Source organism: Podarcis cretensis, assembly GCF_951804945.1.
Source record: "Podarcis cretensis genome assembly, chromosome: 2".
NCBI classification, from domain to species: domain Eukaryota; kingdom Metazoa; phylum Chordata; class Lepidosauria; order Squamata; family Lacertidae; genus Podarcis; species Podarcis cretensis.
Window position 1 is genome coordinate 42281304 of NC_137171.1, and position 23003 is coordinate 42304306.

General features: G+C 44.3%; 1 protein-coding gene across 2 annotated transcripts in view; it reads right to left on the reverse strand.

The window, feature by feature from the left end:
- Positions 1-5066: 5066 nt before the first annotated feature.
- Positions 5067-23003, reverse strand: part of DNAH9 (dynein axonemal heavy chain 9) — a gene marked incomplete at its 5' end in the record, with an annotated part of 193458 nt that continues 175521 nt past the window's right edge. For both annotated transcript variants that reach the window (XM_079965835.1, XM_079965836.1), the window contains 6 exons: positions 5067-5556; positions 13064-13453; positions 16002-16184; positions 19808-19978; positions 21605-21796; positions 22473-22664. In XM_079965835.1, coding sequence (XP_079821961.1) covers positions 5329-5556; positions 13064-13453; positions 16002-16184; positions 19808-19978; positions 21605-21796; positions 22473-22664 — 1356 coding nt within the window. In that variant the 3' untranslated portion in view covers positions 5067-5328. The remainder of the gene's footprint in view (positions 5557-13063; positions 13454-16001; positions 16185-19807; positions 19979-21604; positions 21797-22472; positions 22665-23003) is intronic.

Below are 23003 nucleotides of genomic sequence, written 5' to 3' on the forward strand. Positions count from 1 at the left end.
ATCCCCCAGGTTGCACTTCTTTGCCATGGTGACAGTCACGGTCTCACCCAGGTGAGAAGAGCTGTAGTCGGGGCTGCTGCCAAAGCCCTCATTAATCAGCGACTCAATTATCTCTTCAAAGCCAGACAATCTGCAGAACATATTCAATAAGGTCCCACAAACAGCAATTTATCTCTAATTATCTAATCATCCTTCTCTAAATCTGCCACTTCTTACCAATAATCTTATTACTGTAATTAATTGCAGAGCTCATTAAGTACACAGAGCACAGAAAAAGTGTATACAACAACATCCAAATTCCACCCACATCTTAAACTGGGGAGCAGGATTCCTGGAAAAGATTTTTCTTTCTTCCAGAGAAACCCAGAGCAGTATGATCTCTTCAATAATAATGAAAGGGAGGAATAAGAATAGAATGGCAAATCTCTCAGGTCTCCAGAAGGACTACCCAATATAATCTCCACCCTTAATGAAACCTACGTCAATAGTTAAAATTAGGACCAGCCCAACCATAAGGTGATGAGGTGAGTTGTCTCAGGGCGGCAAGCTCCCGTGAGTGGCAGTGCCATTGTGCACATGCTGCTTGCTGCCACCAGGCACTCAGTGGCGTAGCGTGGGGGGTGCAGGGGGGGCCGGCCGCACCGGGCGCAACATCTGGGGGTTAGGGGTAGGGGTAGGGTTAGGGGGCGCAAATCCACGGGTTAGGGGGCGCAAATTACTTGCCTTGCCCCGGGTGCTGACAACCCACGCTACGCCACTGCAGGCACTCATCCCTGCCAGGTGCTTGCTGCTGCCTCCTGCTTCTCCGCCACAGCCACGCTGCCACCTGGAGGTGGCCCAGGTAAGCCCCGGCACAATGGCAGTGGTGGGCAGGCCATAGCAACAAGGGTATCTGGCCACAGCTGAGGGGCAGAAGGCGGTGGCAGGGGGCAGCAGGGAGGCAGCAGCAGTGTGTTAAGAATAGTGGGCACACACTGCTGCTCCATCATTCTTAAAATCCACCAGTCTGCCAAGAAGGACAGACTAGAAGCAATGACAGGAAGAGGCTCTGCCTTCCTCAGAGGAATAGAGCCATGGCTGTGAGCAAGATGGGGAACGATCCCAAGTATTACAATTGCTAAACAGGAAGAAAAATAGTTATGTGGTCTGCCAAGACTCTCAACAATTTGCAAGTGGCCCAGGTAGGGGGGAGCTCTATATATCCTAGATGTCATGTCTACAGACAAAAAAACAAAAACCACAAACTGGTATAGGAGAAATGAAGTAATTTCTTAAGGATAAAAACTGGATAACAAACACCAGGTACAAAATTTGCATAACATCTCACATTAATTGCTTCCAGAACAGCCATTGGAGTCACTCTGTGGCTTCCCAACTGTGGTTCCTAAGGGTTAACACATTTATAGCAGCAAAAGCTTGCATTAATGCATTATTTCAACACATTATTCACTAGACTAGAACCACCGCATTATTGACTTTATAGACTCTGCTCAGATCTCCACAAAAGGCCTCACACATTCAGGAAACATTTTAAATTAAGTGCATTTGTAAATGCATGTGCTGAGTTGTCTGGCCAATTACAGGCATTTAATAAACCACTCATAATAAATAAACTGCATGAGCCTGAGAGCCAATTTCAGGATAAAGGCGCAGCAGTAACCCTTGCACAGTAGGGAACATGCCCGCAGTTGAGAGTTTTGTTGCAAATAATCTATAAATTATGTATAGCATTTACCCATCAATGATCCTGCACTGGAAACACATCCATGTTCAGCGAAAGAGTGCCAAATAGAAAATGAAGAAATAAATCCTGTTTGTCCCTGAAGAACCCATCTCCAGCACTATGCAATTCCATAGCAGTGCTTCCTCTTGAGAAGCCATGGATAATTTGCATAGAATTTGCCAATATTTTTAATCAGCTTTGCTTCTGTGGGCCGGGGCGGGGTGTCAATCTCTTTTGCAGATTTGACTGTGGACTATTAACCGTATAGCCCAGCTTCCCGCAAGCTGCTGCCCTTCAGTCATCAACGGACTACACCTTCCATCAGTCCCAGTCAGCATGGCCAATGATCAGGGGAGTTGTAGTCACACAACATGCTTCAGGTTGTAGAAGTCTGGAACAATTCTATTAATGCCTCCTCGGTAGTCCCACCAAGTTTAGTTGTGCTTACTCCCTGCTAAGTGACTACGTGCTTGCAGCCTAAATCACCTGTTGAGCAAGTGAGGCACATCCAGGAGTTTAAATGTAGCCTCAGTTAACTATTGCAATAAGGAATAACGTTCCATATTTCTTGATGTGCATGGGTTGCAAGATGATTGTTCACCATGTTATTATGGTGTTGTTAGGGCACGTTGCCAAAGATGAGAGAACAACGGTGCTGGACTGTAGGGAGCCCAGACTGACCCAAACTTTAGCCTCCAGCATTGCCAGCGAACACCATGAGCAGCTAGGCTGAGGTTCAAGGCAGGAAGAGGCAGCCCAAAGGAAAGCTATGTCAGTTGAGTTGAAGTTGGGATGTCTGCCCAAGGGGAGTATAATGGAGCATGGTAAGGAAACAGGCCCAATAGCCGACTGACAGGATTCCAACCTACTGGCTGGCTGCTGTTTCACTGCTACATGCCTTGCAATGCAGTTTTTTCCCACCACAACTTTTGAAAAGCTAGTCGATGCCTTTTTCATAATGGTTTTAACAGGTAGGGGAGGGAAAGTCTGAAGCAAAAATAAACTGTAGTGAAAGTGCACCAACAGCAAATATATGAGAGGGAGAAAACTGTTGAAACCTTGATTTGGGATTGCAGTAACACAACACCCACTTTGTAATGGGGGTGGGCTTTGAAGATTTGTAATATAGTGTTATGTGAAAGCGCAGCAAAAGGATCGCTTCCTGCTGATTACAGAAGAGCAATACTTCTGCAGCGCCGAAAGATTGGAGTGTGGCAGCGACCTTTCCTAGCCTTCTATTGTGCTGTTCAGTTTAATGCGTACCATGAGTGCATTCCAGAAGTTGACAGTTCAAAACTAATCAAAATCCACTGGAAGGGAGCTTGCTTTTAATATTCAAATCACATTAATTAAAATTCCAGGAAACTCTTAACACTACCATGCTATATATGAAGGATACTTAATGCTGACGGGAGGGGGGCAATTTAATAAAGGCATCTTACTATTTCTATTTAACTGAAAGTGAATTTGTGGGAGGGGGAGTTTCAGACAATAAAGCTGTGTCACTGCGCCAGCTTAAGTCCTAAGTGAGTTTCATTATCAATGGCTATTAATTTTTCATTAAATCAGTGAATTATAACAATGAGCATCACATATCCATTTGGTTTAATCAGTCATACTGTGCCCTTCCTTCCCTTTAGCCCCCAGTTCCCCCCAAATACTCCCACTTTTCCTTGCTGCACTAATAAGACTGGAGAGGGGAGCGAAAGGCTGGGGAGCTACAAGTCAGTATCTTGAGCAATGGGTTTTATAATGTTGGGCATATTTTGCTCCTCCCACCACGAGTTCTTTTTGTTATCTAACGGCTGGGATGGCTTATCACACAACATTAAAGCTAGTGTTTGCACTAGAGACGTTTTCCTCTCTGAAGATGTACAGTGGGGCATCACAGAATGGCCAGGTGCCAACACTACTTATGGCACAACTGCACATCATTAAACAATTCAAATTCCAATGAAGCAATTGTACGACCAACAATCTCACTGGCCAGAAATTGATGGATGTCCATCGACCACCCCATGGATTTACACAGTCTAGGTGTCTTTGCCCATTGTTGCTTGAGTCCTAGCACCTGAGAGATCACCTTAGAGCTGCCAATATATTGTGGGTTTCAGTAAGTGTTAACCAGCTGGCAGTATATTATCTTAACTGGCAGGTTTTCCTGAGATCAGCTACCTCCAGTCAACCCTGTTAGCATTTGGAAAAAAGGCAATTACCAGACACAGATGAAATGTTATTACAAAACTTACACTGCTCGTAAATGTTAAGTTCACTTCCCTCACTATGGGTTTCATTCACATTGTTTAATAGCTTTTGTGAAAACTCACTTCCATCGCAGCGTTCCAAAAGTGCAATCTCCTGTAAAAATGAACCATCTGTAAAGTGTGTCAGGCTTTGCTCTTTTATGCCTCTAGACGTTGTATGATGTGGGGGCCAATCTTTAACTGGATTTGTCTGGCAAGATAATCATTTTTCAGGGATAGCTGAAGTAGAATTAATCCTTCCTCTGTGTGGGGGACGATCCAGCGTGTCGCCCTACAGTGTACATGACCAATTCCGTGGAAGTAAAAGGAAGAAGCACTTTCATTTATACAATCAGGGATCATCACCTGCATCTATACTTTCCCTGCAAAAGTGTGCAGTGTCCTGCAGCCTCTTTAAACCAATCTTGCTACATCAGATGCACTATTCAATTTCAGGGCAATGCCTCCCAGGATGAATATATAACATATTTTTACAGGAAACAAAAGTCTGAAACTTTTACTTGCATTCTCCCATAGTGGCATTTTTTCATTACGTGTGGCCCCAAGCTTGTAAGAACGACATTTTTTGAATCTTCCTTGAGACTGTGGTTTAATATGAAAGATGGTATAAAAATCTCCTTGAAGGCAGTTCACACATGCACGCATAATACTTGATTACTCATCACTTGATGAATTGCAGCTTCCCGCACAAGCTCGTTTCATGGGAAAAGTTCGTGGTAATGGTTAGAAGGGGTACAAAAGTTGTGTGTTATTTCCAGCCACAATTCAAAGTACCTTCATAACCTCATTGCTTATTGACCAGGTACATCCTGACTATTCCCTGAAGTCACTGGTGGGGGCGCTCTCTCACCAAATAAAGCACAGCAGGTGGCAGCTAAGAGAGACCTTCTCACTGATGATGTTCTGTCTGCATGGTTCTCCAAATGGATGCTCACCTGCTGCCTGTGTTGTCTCCCCTTCAGCACTGGGCAAAGACTTTTTATTTAGTTTCCTATTACTTTTAAAAACTTTTAAGGCTAAGCAGATTGGTGGGGTTTTTTGCTGTTTGCTGACTGTCCAAAAAAAAATTCAGCTATCAATTTGTTCTTGTATTTTTATTGTACATAAATCACACAGTAAATTTGATTTGAAGGGCAGATTTAAAAATTGATTAAACTCGAGGTGTGACCTGAGATGACTCACATATACATATGTATGTCAACATATCACTCTTTGAACGATGAGCACTCATGTGTGAACCAGGATTGGGTATTCCTTCATGCTATTAAAAAAACATCCAACTACGAAACGGTGACTTTTCTGATGATTGTCTGCTAGGAGAAGAGCATGTGAATTAAGAGTCTAAATCTGCAGGAGCAGTGCCACCCCTGCTAAAACCCACTTGGATGGTTTCTCTTTAGTCTTCAGGTTAAAAGTCCAGACGTAGGTTGGACCCCGTTGGCGGGTTTTGTACACAGGACATGGGTACATGTTGCGGACATCTTGCTTGTCGACAGGGATGGCTTTAATGAAAATAATTGGCATTGATGGAGTCAGGTCCTTTAGTCGGGCATCAGCAATCAACCCTGTCTGTGAAGGATAGCAAAGGAAAATGTGAGCTTATTTGACCAGCCACACCTTTCTTGTATCATTAATGCTAGGCCAACATTTCTCTGTCTCCAGCCATTCCTATAATCTACTATAACCCATTATCAATGGTTTGCTCCCTAACCTCCCAGAGAAAAGGCTACTGCAGAGAAGACTAGAAGTCCTCTGCTTGGAGCTTAACTGATTAATCCTCCTTGCCACTTGCCCTGCCATGGTCCAAGGGGGCGGGAAGAATGGTCAGGTTATAAAATAAATAGCCATCCTATTACACAGCCCCACTGTGCAGAAAAATGTGGCCGTGAAGCCACTGCAAGCAGATTGCCCATTGGCATCCTTTTCCCATGCACCTTGTTGGGAAGGAGGAAACAGGACTGAATATGTTGTGCTGCCACTGCTCTCTAGGGTGGGGAAGGAGAAGGTAAGCTCCACTCAAGGAGGTGTCAGTCAACAAGCCGGTCTTGCCTCCTAGGTAGCAGGAGGGACAATCCCAGGGGACTCTCCTTCCTTAGAGAACACAGAAAAGCTACAAGCACTTTGCACATTATCCTTACATCCTCACATTAGTGCTGCATAGTGATGAGAATTTACAATCAAATGCAATCTTCTGATCAGTTTATTCACCTTGAGGAAGACCATTAGCATTCCAACAGGCATATACAAATGGTAAGCAATCCTGATCCTTTTGCAACACAAACAATATGTACACTTTTATATTAAGGTAATTCTGACAATAGATAGCGCCTGCAGAGCTTAGGATTTCCAAAGGAGCAAGTAAACATTAAATAATCCTTGCAACAGCAACACTTCTGGGAGCTGGTGTTGCAGCATTTCAACTTGCAGTTACATTTAGTTTTTTTTAAAAAATATTTTTGAGCAGGCACTTGTCTGGATGAAAGAAACAAAGGGAAGAATTCCTCCCATGAAATATGCCCCCATCTATTTTTAGATTGACAAAGTTTTCAATCTCTCTTAGAGCATTCCACAGCATTAATTAATGTTTTTATTTGCATGCTTATCTCCCTGTTGATCAAAAGAAGCTTTGACTTGGATACAACCATTTTCACTGCTTAGGGATATAATTTGGTTTACAGATTGGTGGAGATGTACACCTGCACACACACCTTCTCTCTCTCTCTGCTGAGATAATCAGCACCAAAATAATTCTTGGGAAAAGCCTGTCACAGCTATGCTTATTCTATTTAAAGCATTTCAATGCTGCCTTTCATCAAAAAAGACTTCCTAAGCGGTCAACAAAAGAGATTATAAAACTGATCATTAAAACTTACACCAAAGCAATAAGGGGAAAAAATCTAAACAGCAATGCAAAGCAGCAAAGAAGAATAGAAAACAATAAAATTATGATAGGACAGGAATGCAATGCATCTTAATAAATTATATCTCATATATATCCTGTTCCTTCTCCTAGAAGCTTAGGGAAGTATATGAGGAGTTTCCCCCCATTTTATCCTCACAACAACCTTGGAAGGTGGGTTGGGCTGAGAGACTGTGACTGCCCCAGTGCCACCCAGTGAGTTTTAACAATGGGTGAGGATTTGAACTTGAGCCTCCCTAGTCCAAGTCAAATGCTGGCTTGTGAAAACACAGGGGTTCATGACCTTAGAAACATCACCAGCTAGGTTTTTGCCTTTTCTGTGCACTGATCATAAAATATGTGTGGAAAGAAGCCCTCAAAAAAGTAAGTCCAATGTACTTTGAAAGAACCCTGCAGTGACAATGCACATTGGAAGCGGGCACAAGTGTGTGTTTAGGAACAGAACTGCACATTACACACACACCTGTCCTAACATGGCCACACTTGGTAGAGAAAAGCAGCTTTGGGGTGGGATTAGGAATGGGAAATAAGTAAGTGGGAGAGGCAGAGATGTGCATAATCCTTCCCATACTTGTCACTGTTCGGATCATAATTGCAGAAAACCATGTCCAACTCCCCTCTGTGCTTATCTTTGCAAACACCACTTCTGCCTCCTGAGGTGGGATTTTCCCTATAAGAAACAGCCATCTGGATTACATGTATAATATGTAGTTCCACCGTATGCTAAGGATGTGGCTTCTGAGAGTGTTGCATTCACTTGTTGAGCACATCTCTTCCTTTGGTGGGCTGGTGGTGAAGGGGCATCATATAAATGTTATCTTTAGAAGAACTCTGAGGATTAGCTTGACTCAACCTGCCTACTCCCATTCCTGTCTGCTTCTTAAAACCACAGCACACATCACATGCCAGCAAGCCTATGCCTGTGATTGGATGTTTACTCAGCAGTGAGTCAGGCATATCTTAGCTTACAAGAGCACACAATACGTACTTTTGCAAACCCATGTTTGTTGCACACATACATTGAACACAGGCTTTAGGCAGGCAGGTTTCTAGTGTATGTAGCAAGACTGTTTAGGCTCTTCAACCCTTTGACTCAAGTAGCATCCATGTGTATTATTTATGCCTTTGGCAAAGCTGGAAGTAGCCTTAACCACCAGGAAGATCTCTCCCATTAAAATGCCATTGCTACAACCCTCACTGTCCGGTAGGATGGCCATCTACACATTGCTAAAAAAGAGAGAAAATGCATCACCAAAAAAGAGATGTGCATATGATAATTTATATGTAGAGTTTTAAATTTAGAAATTATAATAATAATTTAAATAGAAACACTGGGTGGCATTCAACATCTCGCTATTACAAACGTTCTGCCTGTGCATGCATATCAGCTTGCCAGATGGAACGATTCCTACTCCCTTCCCTCTGCATACTGTTCTATGGGTTCTGCCAACTGCCCCCACCAAAGCAGGGGGCACAGAAGAGGAGCAAAAACCCTGTTGTGCTAATGGGATTCTTTAGGTGAATCCTGCCCACTATTGGGGCGGGGGAATTTGACCAGTGGACCCGTGTGCTTGCTTGGTCTGTGCTTGCTTGTACTAGCTGGTGATAGGCAACTTTAAAAGCACAGCTCTCCCTCCTCTAAACTGGGCTTGGACAGGACAGCCTTTAAAATACAGAATTGTCCTCTGTAAAGTAGTGCACATGGCCACCCTGGTGTCTGGGACTTACTACCCTGAATTGCTTCCCTCAGAAATCTTGCTCTCTGAGAAACCAGCAGAACGTAAAGTGAAAAGGGGGAAGAGTCCCAAATGAAGCTGTCAAAGACACACACTGAATCCTTCCCAGCTGTCCCCTTGCATAGCCTGGGAATAAGGCAGGTATGGGGAACCTGTGACTCTCCAGATGTTGCTGGCCTCCGCTCCCAGCATCCCTGGCCATGCTGGGAGGGGCTGATGGGAGCTGCAGTGCAGCAACATCTGGAGGGCCACAGAGTTCCCTACTCCTGGAACGCAACCTTTTCTTCCGTAAGGGGCTAAATTTTCCATACATATAATTTATCTGCCTTTGGCGAAATGAATACTAGCAGGGAATTCAGGACCTTGTAAAACCTGTCTGGTTTTCTTTTGTTAAGTGGGAGGCTGATATAGATTGGTTCATAAACGTAAGCCACCCACATAATAATATGAATGCATACATAAATAAATATAGTTCATCTCTGAACAGGGCAGATGGAGAACGGCTGCCTTTAGCTGCAGCCATCACCTTACAGGGAAATTTCTTTTCTAAATTGGAATAGCTCCCTAAAGCGATTACCCTGAACTTCAGAGCTTCATGGTTCTTACCAAAGGATTAATTTCTAGTGAATATGCAGCCCAGAAAGAGTGAATGCGCACAGCAGAGTTAATAATTCTTTACACTGTCACCTGCATTTGTCCCCACAAGAATACGCACATAGCTAACAGAGCTTTTGAATGCAGAATCAATGGGTCCATTTCAACACAGAAATGTCCCTGCCTGCCTTCCCCAACCTCCTCCCTCCTCCAACCTCTATTTAAAAAGACATGTTCAGGCACAGAGACAGAATATCATTATTACTGCTTAGTGTTTTGCAGCAGAGAAAGGAATACTTCTAGAAAATGCATTAAGAAATAGCTATTGAAACTCTTATTTGAAATTCCAGTTAAGCCCCCATATCATGCTGCCATAACTGCTGCGCTGATGACCCCAAGTTAGCCATTCTGTGATTGCTGGGTGGCGGGAGGGGGTTGTATAGATATGAGAAAGTGATTTTTGATTTTCTGATCTGCTTGATTACATTTGATTAGAATGTTTCACACATTGCAACACAGGTTTGTTAAGTTTCACTGTTTGCTATGATGAGGTGAGGTGTTTTTTACTTTTTTTAAAAAATGCAGAAATAAAGAATTCTGAAAAGTACTGTGCTGCTGCTGCTGCTGCTGTGCATATACTATGAGTAACTTGTACAAAATACACCTCAGTATATCCTCTCCAAGTTAGGGTTTCACTTCTGTTGTTTTATTTATTTAGCCTGAGAATCAGCAGTGTATTCAACGGATACCAACTTTAAGCAAACATAACTATGCCTTCTTAGGAAAAGGCTGTATGTGTGTATGTATGTATGTATGTATGTACCGTATTTTTCGCCCCATAGGACGCACCGCCCTATAGGACGCACCTAGGTTTTTTTTGGGGGGGGGGAATAAAGAAAAAAAATTATTTCCCCCCCAGGCACGGGGCTGGCGCAGGGGAAGCCCGAGCTTCCCCCGACCCCAACCCCCAGAAGAGCCTGCCATCCGCAAGCCTAGGGAGCCACGCCGGTCTCCCCAGGATTGCGGACAGCTGTGCGAAGCCCAGGCACGCTGAGGCTTCCTAATGCAGCACCTCTGCGCAACCCTCCGGAGCCCGGCGCAGCTTGGCGCCGGGCTCCGGAGGGTCGCACAGAGCTGCGCAGACCCTGGGAGGGCAGGCAGCTCTGCGCAACCCTCCGGAGGCCGGCGCGGCTTGGCGCCGGGCTCTGGAGCGTCGCGCAGAGCTGCGCGGACCCCGGGAGAGCAGGCAACTCTGCGCGACCCTTCGGAGGCCGGCGCGGCTTGGCGCCGGGCTCCGGAGCGATGCGCAGAGCTGCGCAGACCCCGGGATGGCAGGCAGCTCTGCGCAACCCTCCGGAGGCCGGTGCGGCTTGGCGCCGGGCTCCGGAGGGTCGCGCAGAGCTGCACGGAGCCTGGGAGGGCAGGCAGCTCTGCGCGACCCTCCAGAGGCTTGGCGCCGGGCTCCAGAGGGTCGCGCAAAGCTGCGTGGACCCCGGGAGCGCAGGCAGTTCTGCGCGACCCTCCGAAGGCCGGCGCAGCTTGGCGCCGGGCTCCGGAGGGTCGCGCAGAGCTGCACGGAGCCCGGGAGCACAGGCAGCTCTGCGCGACCCTCCGGAGGCTGGCACGGCTTGGTGCTGGCCTCTGGAGGGTCGTGCAGAGCTGTGCGGACCCCGGGAGGGCAGGCAGCTCTGCGTGACCCTCCGGAGGCCGACGCGGCTTGGCGCCAGGCTCCGGAGGGTTGCACAGAGCTTCCTGAAGCCTGAAGAGCGAGAGCCTCTCGCTCCCCAGGCTTCAGCGAAAGCCTGTATTCGCCCCATAGGACGCACCCACATTTCCCCTTCATTTTTGGAGGGGAAAAAGTGTGTCCTATAGGGCGAAAAATACGGTATGTATTGGGGGGGAACGCTCAAAGTTGCTTACAAAGAGAATAAAACAACAACATTATTGATGAAAACAGTTAAGAACAACTACTTAAAGCATTAAAAAAAATAAAATGAGCAATGAACTAAAAACAGATTTAGCGTACAAAAAAGCAGAGAAATCTGCCAGAAATGGCCACCTCACCAAGAAAAGGATAAACACCACACACACAGCTAACAACAAGCAAGACAGTCTGAAGAAGCCATCCTGAGGGAGACTGGTCTTTGGCCTGACTTCTCCTATTCTATCAGTCTATCAGTTTATGGTTACCTCCTGTTCATAGTAGAGCAGAAGAAGCACTAACAAAGGATCCACCTACCAGGTGGGTTCCTCCTGATGTTTTGACCTTTCAATAGAAAAACAGAGGTAGATGACAGCCACAACCAGTGCAAATCACTCCAGGTCTAGTTTACACGCACACACCCCATATGTTGATGCTTCCTTTAAAGCCCCACAGGTTCCCTGGCCCCTCAGCCTCAGCTCATACCCTGCAAGGGCTCAAGGAGGGTCTGTAAACATACCAGTGATAAGGCTCTGACCTCTGGTGCTTTCAAACAGCTAAGTCTAGGGAATCAAAGAAAGCCATTGATTTGGATGCATAAGTTATGGGACATGAGCCAATAAACCTTTTAGCTCCAAGGCTGACAGCACCAGCTGCTCCTTTTGGCAGGGTCTTTAAAAATAAGACTGTGTATGCTCTGTGCAGAAAAAAAAACAAAAAAGGTGGGTGGGAGAGGAATCCCGATTCTGCACAAGTTGTAGCACAAATCATGCACCACAGAAATGCAAATTCTGTATCAGCAAATTATGCAAACTAATTTTGCTTATTTTGCTTCAAAGTCCCTGGTTTTCAAAGAATTTAGAATAGGCAGGCAAAAATGGTGTGGAGTGAGCGGGGGGGACAAAAATAGTGAGAATGTATCAATTGGAGCCAAAGCCATCCTTTGAATTGCATGGTTGTTGGTGTCTTAAAGCACCTCCATTTTTCAGCATGCCATTTTAACTGCCTCCTCCAAATTTAGGTCCCTAGAGCCTTAATACCCAGCTTTCACTGACTTTTGCACAGTTCTGTCTAATCTTACGCTAGCTGTCAAAATCAGAGAACGGTTTCAACATCCATGCCATTTGTTTATTTATACTTATTTACAGTGGTACCTCAGGTTACAGACACTTCAGGTTACAGACTCCACTAACCCAGAAATAGTGCCTCGGGCTAAGAACTTTGCTTCAGGATGAGAACAGAAATTGCGTGGCAGCACAGCAGCAGCGGGAGGCTCCATTAGCTAAAGTGGTACCTCAGGTTAAGAACAGTTTCAGCTTAAGAACAGACCTCCAGAACGAATTAAGTTCTTAACGCGAGGTACCACTGTATTCATTACATTTATAACCCCACCTTTTTTACCTAAGGAGCTCAAGATGGCATGTATGTGGTTCTCCCCCTCCTCTTTTAATCCCCACAACAACTCTGTGAGGTAGGTTCAGCTGAGAGGCAGTGACTGGCCCAAGGTCACCCAGTGAACTTCATGGCCAGATTTCAATCCAGGTCTCCTAGGTCCAAGTCCAACCCTCTATCCGCTACATCACGCCGGCTGGTTGACAAAAGGTTCTTCTCCCTCAGCAAACATGAAAATAGGAGAATGAAAATCAAAATCCACCAAAGTTCTGCCCAGCCTGGCAGGCACTAAAGTCCATTCACAACTACCCACCCATCACATCACTTTCCTCCTTCTCCTTCTCCTCCTCCCACCACTAGAAATATTGACCGGTCCCTACTTCAGATTTCAGGCTTCAATAAAAAACATTCCACACATTTTAATTTAAAGTTATTTTTACATGATATCATACATGATTGTTTAAACGGTCCATTCCCTTAGTGTAGCAACAAAATCCCAATGCTCATATTTACCTGCATATCCCAGCGCGCACCTTCCATAAATAAGCCATGAACATATGCACCTTCCCGTGGTGGGTTGCTGAACTCCTCACGGCTCCTCTTGGTCACATCACACTGCAGGGTCATTTTGTCTAGAGGCCACTCGTTCTTTCTGGCCATGGACTGCATGATAGCCGTCAGGAAAGACTGTGGGTTGAAGAATCCTGCCAACCACACCACAGATGGTAGCAGGAAGTCCCCAGTCCAGGTCTCCAGCTCCTTGATGCGGTTAAGAAGGTCAGCAAACCAGCTGCCTAGACCTGCCATGGAAGGATAAGCCCTCTTGGTCCATGATTCAGGTACTGTGTCTAAGAAGATGGCATTCTGTAAGTTCTCCATATCACTGGTCATGGTTAATTCACCCTTTTAAAAATGTATGAGAGAGGGGGAAAGGCATTAGTCTCATTCAGAAATGCAGCAAATATGTCAAAGCAACATGTTTATCTGTCCTGATATCTTGTTTAGAATGGTTTTCAGGAGATCAAAAACTGTCATGTTCAACCTGCAAACAACGTTGGTGGAGACAGGACGACCAGCATTTTTGAAGAGTAAAATCTAGAAATGTATTCATCTCTCTCTCTTTTTTCTTTTTAAGGAAAATAAAAATATGTGTTAAACTACTAGAAATGTTTTAACATTATTTCTTCCCTTGCTAATCCTGGTATGTACATATAATTTTAAGGTAAGGGGCAAGAAGCACATAAGAAAGAAGGCAGGCAGGAAGGAAGGAGAGGGCAGAATGGAAGAGGAACCTGAAGGGAGGGCAGGTGGTAGAGGGTTGGAGACAGGGAACTGTGGCAAAGTGGGGCTCTGAAGGCACTTCAGGGTGCTCAGGAGATAATGTATGCTATAAGGTAAAGAGGAGTGCCGGGCAGGAGGGTGGTCAAGAGACAAAGTAGCTAAAAGAGGCAAAAGTGGGGAGTGATTTGAAAAACAGGGACAGATGAAACCAAGGTGTGCCCGATTTCCATCTTACTTTGCACACCTACCTAAGAGTCAAAGGGTGTGATAAACAAATGAATGAACAAACAGTGGAGTTGTGAAGCGGCCTCCATGGGCCCCTACTCTCCCGCAAACTACTATTGAAACCCTCCTTGCTATCAAAAGGGTGTGAGATGCAGCATGGAAGATGGCGGCCAGCAGCATTCAAGTTGACAGAGCTGATTATGAGAAACTAAAACCTAAGGTTCGAGATTGGTTGCATTACCATCAGATAAATGAGACGTTTAAACAGGACAGGAAAATAGGATTTCAGAAAGAGAAGTCAAAATTAGAAACAGAATTGTTGGAACCCAATACTAAGAATTTATCAAGAATGTATAACTTGCTGTTAAAATGGAATACACAGGATGAAACGGTGAAATCAGCTATGATTAAATGGGCACAAGACATAGGTCATGATATTATGTTTGCTGACTGGGAACAGTTATGGACCACCGGTATTAAATTTACTGCATGTAATGCTTTAAAAGAAAATATTATGAAAATGATCTACCGGTGGTACATGACCCCAGTCAAGCTTGCAAAAATTTATCATTTGCCTAATAATAAGTGTTGGAAATGTAATGAGACTGAAGGCACTTTCTACCACCTTTGGTGGACCTGCCCAAAGGTTAAAGCTTTCTGGGAAATGATCTATAATGAAATTAAGAAGGTCCTTAAGTGGACTTTTCCTAAGAAACCAGAGGCTTTCCTCTTGGGTATGGTGGGCCAAGTGGTGTTAAGGAAGGATAGGACATTCTTTATGTATGCCACTACAGCAGCAAGAATTCTACTGGCAAAGTATTGGAAGACGCAAGAACTACCTACTCTGGAAGAATGGCAAACAAAGGTGATTGACTTTATGGGACTGGCTGAGATGACGGGCAGAATCCGGGACCAGGGGAAAGAGACAGTGGAAGAGGACTGGAAGAATTTCAAGATATATCTTAAAAATAACTGTAAAATTGAGGAATGTTAAGATGTCAGGGGGTAAGAAGTAAAGAATTGCAGCAGTAAACAAAAAAACTTAAGAAATTTTTATGAAAAAGAACTAAGACAATGGACTTAAGGGTTGCTAAAGAATTTTAAACAAGGATGCAGGGATAGGGAGGTATGGGGAAGTCAAAGAAAAAAGGTTATGAACCGATGATTATGAAGTTATACTGTGTTACATTGTTCTTTATTTTATGTGTGGAAAATTAATAAAAATCATTATAAAAAAAAAAAAACAAGTTGACAGAGCTGAAGAAAAGAGCGCCAAAGAGACAGCAGGGCTGAAGTATAAGCTACACATCAGCCTACGGAGGAAGCGAGGGGAGACAATAGGGCCCTGTGTGTGAGTTCCTAATATTTATATATTGCTTGGCACATCCACAGGTATCCCAAAATGATTTATAATAATAAAGTACATTAAAATGTATTTAAGTTTACAGAGAGTCACAGGGGAATTCAACTATCATTACAACACTGAGGCCAAAAAACAAGAGAGATTAATTTCACATATTACCCCCTGGAAATCAGCAGCTAAATTGCTAGCTGCTAACTTCTTGGAGTTTATATTGTTTCTATTACACGCTACGTTTTATATTCTGAGCTTGTCCATCATTTAGTTTCACTGGCAGTACTTTATCATTTGGTATCTTTTCAACAATAGTGGGTGGTACCCAACGAAGTCATACCTCAGAGCAGACCTACTGAAATTAATGGACTTAAGTACTAACTTATGTATGACCAGCATCTGATATCACCCACTGATGTTACAGCATATATGCCTACTTTTTGCGGTTTATGCATCCTTGTATACAAAGTTTCCTTTCAGGATGTAAAATTTAGTTACACAGGACAGTCATCCCAGACTGGAGGGCTGCAACATATAACTGGGTCACTTGCCCATTTTCACACTCAATGTTACATAACGAAAAGCCTCTACCTTGAGCCCCAGGTCAAGTTCTCGCAGCGACCTCCTGATTTCACTAGTAAGGAGGTTCATACGCTCACATTCCTGGAATGCAACAACAATGTATGGCGTCCTCTCTTCCACCTTGGCCATCAGCTCAGGAATGTTAAACTCATCAGTTAGCTTCTCCAGGATATCATCCAGCAGTGCCTTCACCTGCATACCAAAAGGAGGGTTACTGAAATTTTATTGCAGAAAGTGGTGGCTGGGGCCCATTGGGACAGGTAAAGTGAAAGGCAGGTGGACCAACAGCGGTTGACCCAGAGCCACTGGCAGCCAGAGCCAACTAATTCTAATTTTGTCTCTTCCTTCCTCCTTGCTGAGTTCTGTAAGGGCAACACTGAGACTAAAGAAGAAGAAGGTGAAAGGCAGTCCTCTGCTCTGGACTGATGTACAGTCATACCTCAGGTTAAATGTGCTTCAGGTTTAGCGTTTTCAGGTTACGCTCCGTGGCGACCCGGAAGTAACGGAGCATGTTACTTCTGGGTTTCGCCGCTCATGCATGCGCAGATGCTCAAAATGACATCACACACATGCACAGTAGTGGCAAATCATGACCCGCACATGCGCAAACACGCAGTTGCAGGTTACGCTCTACTCAGGATGTGAACGGGGTTCTGGAATGAATCCCGTTTCACATCCAGAGGTACCACTGTAATTAAGAAGGCAGGACAGTGGGGGATGGCTCAGGGCAGGCCGAAGTTGGTGAGGCAGTGTCCCATTCACTCTACTGGACCAGCCTCCACTGCTTGCAGAAGTCAGGGAAGATAATCAACTATTCATTTTTGCCTTGTGAAAGTTAACCTGCATCTGCTGAAGATAAAGCTGAGCCGACATGAACCTGGCTCCTCTAAATCAACCCATCCAAATGGGCTATTACATTCTAAATACCTACAAGCATTCAAAGTGGCTCTTTTTACAGAGATGATTTAGAAATGGCCACATATTATGCAGGAGCTCACTCCTCTCCTCTCCTTTTCTTTCTTTCTCCCCCCCCCCCCCTTCCCATTTTCCCGTGTGCCTCATTCTGAGGTTGGGCTGGTTCAGTGAGATGGATGAAGCTATAAAAGTAAAAATCAAACAGTGGAGCATACTGTATTGCACCGTTTATGAGCAATTTTATTCATGTATTATTGACAAATGCAGGAGATTATTTTAAATGGAATTTTAAGGTGAACTATCTCAGCACATTGTAAACAAGACAAGAAAAGTCTGTCAGCTCCCAAGGTCTCCCTGCTGCTCAGTTCAGCAGCATGGTCACCAGAGTTTGGAACATCATCTCATGAGACGGCGGATATTAATACATTTAAGCCACTAAATCATTTAATATGTATAGAATGACCTTCGGTCCTTTCTTCAAAGAATTGTATTGTATTCCCTTGTCTTCTCTGTCACCTGCCAATCAATCTGATCTATTGGCCACAAACCAGCAATTCTATCAGAAGCTTTACTCCTGCCAGATTCAAAGGGTGTCCATGTATACAAGAAGGAATAGTAGTTTCCTTTCTGCACCAAAATTAAAAGTAACTTGCTCTGCAGACATTTTCCCTGGTAGATTTCCATCCACAACTGGAGGAGGAGGGTTAAGATTCCTGGGCAGTAAAAGAGGAGAACTTAACATCAGAAAAATCTTGGTCAGCAGGTAAGTTGGCACACTCCAAGGATTCCCTTTGCTGTAGGCTGGCGAATACAATTATCACCAGCATTTAAGCAAAATATGAAGTAATAGTTGGGGTTCTTCCTTCAGCCATAAAAGGCAAAATCATTTAGAGGGAAGCCAACAGACTTTCTCTAAGCCTGGGAAAATTTCTTAGGAAGGCTGAGCACACCCCTAACTGCTGCCACATTTTACTTAAAATGAATTTCAAATTTGGAGGCCCTTCTGCTGGTGAAACAACAGAGAAATTCCAAGGGAAGAAAAAGGTAATTGCAACAAGACCACTGGCATTTATTGTGGAGGGTGGGGCTGCATCTCCCAAAGGGTGAAATTGTTTCCATGGGTTCAGGTCTTTCTGCTCCATGACGTTAAGTGTGCATCCAGCCTGCCCATAAAATCATAGGCACAAAAATGAAGCCTGGATTGCAGGGAATCTGCCAGCCAATTCACATTCCTCCTTTTAATATGTCAGCACACTTGATCTTATTTCACTTGGAATGAGGCATTCGCTTGAGTAGTTAACCAAAAAGCCCAGACCATGTGTCTGGTTCTGGCCGTGGTCCTAGAAAAAGAAGCCACGTGTACAGGAACTTGAAACCCAAGAAGATGATCAGCCTTGGCAGCAACAAATGCAAAAATTAATTAACCCAAGATTGGGATTAACTATTTTAATCTTAGCCTCTGAGTGTAAAGAGGAGGAAATAATGGGGCTGATCCTCAACTGTCCATGAATTGCAGTCAGAAAAAAAGTGTTCATAAACCAACTTTTTAATATTGACCTTCCTGTAGCTTATAGGCACGTACTGGAGTTTTAATGATGTAAATGTTTCCCTTAAGAGAACATGAGGAAATAGGTATTTTTGTTTTTATTGTTACTGAGAAGTCTTCTGCAGATTTAAAATATGTAAAGAAGGCATCAGAGTTTCTTGAAAAAATGAGTAGTAAACTGCACGCCCCAAATCTCCCTTGTTGATCTTAATCTAGGATATTCCAGCTCTTGTATACCCATCATCTATTATTATTATTTGCATTTAAATTCCATCTTTTTCTCCATTGAGCACAAGGTGGCACAGGTGGTTCTCCCCCTCCTCCTTATTTAATCCCCACAACAACCCTGTAAGGTAGGTTTCCCCCCCAATAAATTTTATTAAAGTTTGAAAGAAATTATACAAAGGTTAATATCAAATATCTGAGAAACTAATCTAAATAAAAACTCAAACCAAAATGGGGGGGAGGAAGGGAAAAATGAAAGAAAAAAAGGGCGGAAATGAAACTAGTAAAAAAAATGAAAAACTTCTGATTCTTTGTCTATCAGCTATATATAGAAAAGAACATCCACACCAAAACAACACCCAACAATTCCACTTTCTATAAACCAATATTTTCTTCAGCCCTCAAACCCAGATATCATAAATTCACTCTCTTTTTCACACAAAAACCCTGTGAGGTTGAAGGTCAGGCTGAAAGGAAGTGAATGGCCCAAGTGTCAGCATCGCCCTTGAGCCAGTGTCACCAACTGGACTCATGCACTTCAACCCCGACTGGGCTAGGCGAGCTGGGTAGCACTTCCAGAGGTCAAAGTGCTGCGGACTCACAGCTTAGAGTTGTGAGCACCGGATTCACTTCCACAATACAGTCGTCGCACAGCAGAGTCTAGCAGTGTATAAACAACTCGGAGAGCAGCTCTGTAGAATATCTTATTTTATTCTATAACTGCAACTATAATACAAAACTATATACAGAGCTAAATAGGTCTAAGCATAAATGAATGCTACACTGAGTGTCTGCAGCTGCTCTTAGCAGCAACCTTATCTCTACACACGATCTCTAACACTCAGTCTCTCTCTCTCTCTCTCTGACACACTAACTGACTGACTGACTTGGTGCTGGAGCTGAATAAGTAGAAAGCAGAACACTGCTCCTCCTCTCTGGAGAATCAGCAGACTCGTCAGGAGATTCTTGGATATGGGAAGGGTGAAATCTCCTCATCTTGTGAGTTTCGTGGCCAAGTGGGGATTTGAATCCATATCACCCAAAGAGAGTTCTGCAATCTGTATGGCAGCTGCCATACAGGATTCTGGCTGAAACTAAATCAAGCACTGTCTATCTGCTGTTGACTCACCTTCTCTTCCCGGGTGGCCCCTGAACCTTCTCCAAGGCTGGTGTCCCGGGGCTGCAGCTCCAAAACAGTGCGGAAGAGCTTTTCTGAGGTTTGGGTCAAGAATCCAATTTCTGCATTGGGGTGGAGGCCATAAAGGTACGGAGACTCAGCAGGCAACGTACTGTCTATATACTGGGCAGCAAAATCACATCAGGATTATCAGCAGGGTTTCAGGCATCTCACACAATACTACTAACAGCACACATGCCTCTGATTCATTTGTAGTGCTAGTGGGCCATTAGGAAGCCAACATTAGAGCTGCAGGTATGCTGCATTAAAAATCAGACCAGCCTCAGCCCAACCAAGTTTTGCAGCTGTTATACCCAAACCTTGCTACAAATTTCTAATAAGAAGCCAATTCTTAACTTGGTTTGGTGTGCCCTTTGGGTGCAACAGTTTTAGCTTGTAGCTAGGAAATGGATGGGATGCGGGTGGCGCTGTGGGTTAAACCACAGAGCCTAGGACTTGCCGATCAAAAGGTTGGCGGTTCGAATCCCCGCAACGGGGTGAGCTCCCATTGTTCAGTCCCTGCTCCTGCCAACCTAGCAGTTCGAAAGCACATCAAAGTGTAAGTAGATAAATAGGTACCGCTCCAGCGGGAAGGTAAACGGCGTTTACGTGCGCTGCTCTGATTCACCAGGAGCGGCTTAGTCATGCTGGCCACATGACCCGGAAGCTGTACGCCGGCTCCCTCGGCCAATAAAGCGAGATGAGCGCCGCAACCCCAGAGTCGGTCACGACTGGACCTAATGGTCAGGGGTCCCTTTACCTTTACCTTTAGGAAATGGATAATGAACAGTGGCAGAAAACAAGAGCCTTAAAATGCACCTGTCACTGCAACGACTTTTACTTCCTTTTGTTAAAAAAACAACTTTTTACACAGGGGTGTATTTGAGTGCGCTAGAGAGCAAACCGACCTCTTCATACCCCCTCTTAAGTGACGGGTGGAAAAGAACTGACTAGGCATTAGGTGTCACAGCTGGAATGGGTTGCTTTTTTCTTTCATTCATTTTGAGGGGGGAAAGGAAGAAAAAGGTATCTCTTTCTTCCATTCCAGGTTGGTTGCAGAAGAGTAGGTGGGGAAATGAGCAACCAGGGCAGCACATGGAGAAGAGAAAGCAGGGTGGCAGAGCAGTCAGAGGAACTCCTAGTGCACATCTTGCCCTGGGTTACCTCAAGCTTGGGAGCACCACTGTCAACAAGTGCTCACAAGTTCACTTATTTTCTTCTAAAATAAAACAAGACTTGCTCTTCATATCCTTTTGCTAGCACTTCCCCCTCCCTGCCCGGCAGAAGATTAAACAGCTGTTGAAGATCCAGAGGTTTTCTCATAAAACCTTAAGATAAAAAGTGTCCCTGAGCATACTGAAGGAAGCAATATATAAACAAAAGTATTAATAATATAATGAACAGCACTGTCAAAGTGTGTGACGGTGCTATCCTCTACTTGTTCCCTCTGAAATAAGCTCCACTAAGTTCGGCAGGACTGATTCCCAAGTAAGTGTGTACAGGGTTAGGATTGCAGCCTCAGAAATGCTTTCGAGCAAACAGGTGCAGCTTTCCATCAGGTCTGCTGTGGTCGGCAAAAGAATATTTTCTATTAATGCATGAACTGAAAGAGTGAAAGGTGCACTGTCACATTTATCATTAGAGTGGGATCTTTGGGGGAGATTGTGAACAACTGGCTGAAAAAGAACCACCCACCAGAAAAAATAAATATAAATAAATAAATAAATAAAGTGTGTTCCGCAGGGATACCTGGTGATAGCTGTTGTAATCCATGTTCCCTGGGAGGGGAAATCCTGGGGCCAGCAAGAATTCTCCCTCCAACATTTCAGGCTTGATGAACTCTTCCAAGTAGGTCTTGCAGAGACGTCTGTCCCAGTCATCTGTGATGTGTCCTCCATACATGATCTCTCCAAAGAGGTATCGTAAATCGTCATAGGGAACCTAAACAACAATAGGCACCAGATCAGACCAAAGGCCAACCTAGTCCTGTTTTCCACAGGAAGGCAACTGCTGTTGTTCCCCAGCACCTGGTAATTAAAAGCACCATCCCAGAGGCAGCATGCAACCATTTTGACTAATCACAGGCTACAGGTTGCAGGAGGTGCTGCTTCCTAGGAGCGCAGTCACCATGCACCCTTTTAAACCTTAAGTCTCAGGAAATGCTTTCATGTCACTAGTTACATTTTTTCTAACAAATTTGATGTAACACAGCAGTTAAAACCGCTCCATGCTGTACACAAGAGAGTCACTCAGAGAAGCCCAGACTGTAGAACAGACTGTGTGTATATGTGTATATGTATGGTGAGGGGAAGGGAAGGGAGAAAAGGTGGGAGGATTGCTACTTAAAACAAGGATTTTCCCGGTTCCCTAGACTGAACACATTTATCTTGGCAGCCAAACACTTCCAAATATTTTCTCAGAAATGCCATGGTGGAGACACACACAGGCCAGAAACAAAAGTTCATTTGAATGGGGATTGTAAAATGAAAGATGTGCCCTTTGCTTGGAGCTACAGTAGTAGATTAGTCCCCAAAACAAAAAAAGACCACTGATTATCTATTAAAGACCCAGGAACAGGTTTCATGATTTAATGTATGAAATATATGACGCTGCTCACCTTTGAACTAGCCTCCAAGTAATTGTACAGTACGTTGACTGAAATGGTCAAGTCCCCAGTGTTAAAAGGGTATGAACGATTCCAGCCCTGCGGCCCAAACTTGCGTCTTTCAGCTACCACAGCATGAAAGTAGCAGAGGGAAAAAAGGATGCTCTTAAATTCATTCTCACGGGCACACATCTCCAGGGTGTCCTGCAAGGCAAGGAGGGGGGAGAGAAATAGGTGTTTTCTTGGTAAACACCACGCTAGGTCCTCAGCAAGGGTCTCATGAACTGCAGATTTACCAAACACAAATACACACTGGAGCATTGGACCTGGGTTATCCAAGTACCCCCCCCAAAAAAAAATATGTTAGATTTATTTGTGTGAGAGGTTATAAGAGGGTCAGAGTTGACTTCCTAGACTTACCAGAATTATACCTCTTCATTAATCCATTTTATGGATTCTATTTTTTTAGGATATAGCCTATTTGTAATCTAATTATTTTTTTCTACTTTGAGAGGGATACAGTATTGGCCTGAATATAAGCCT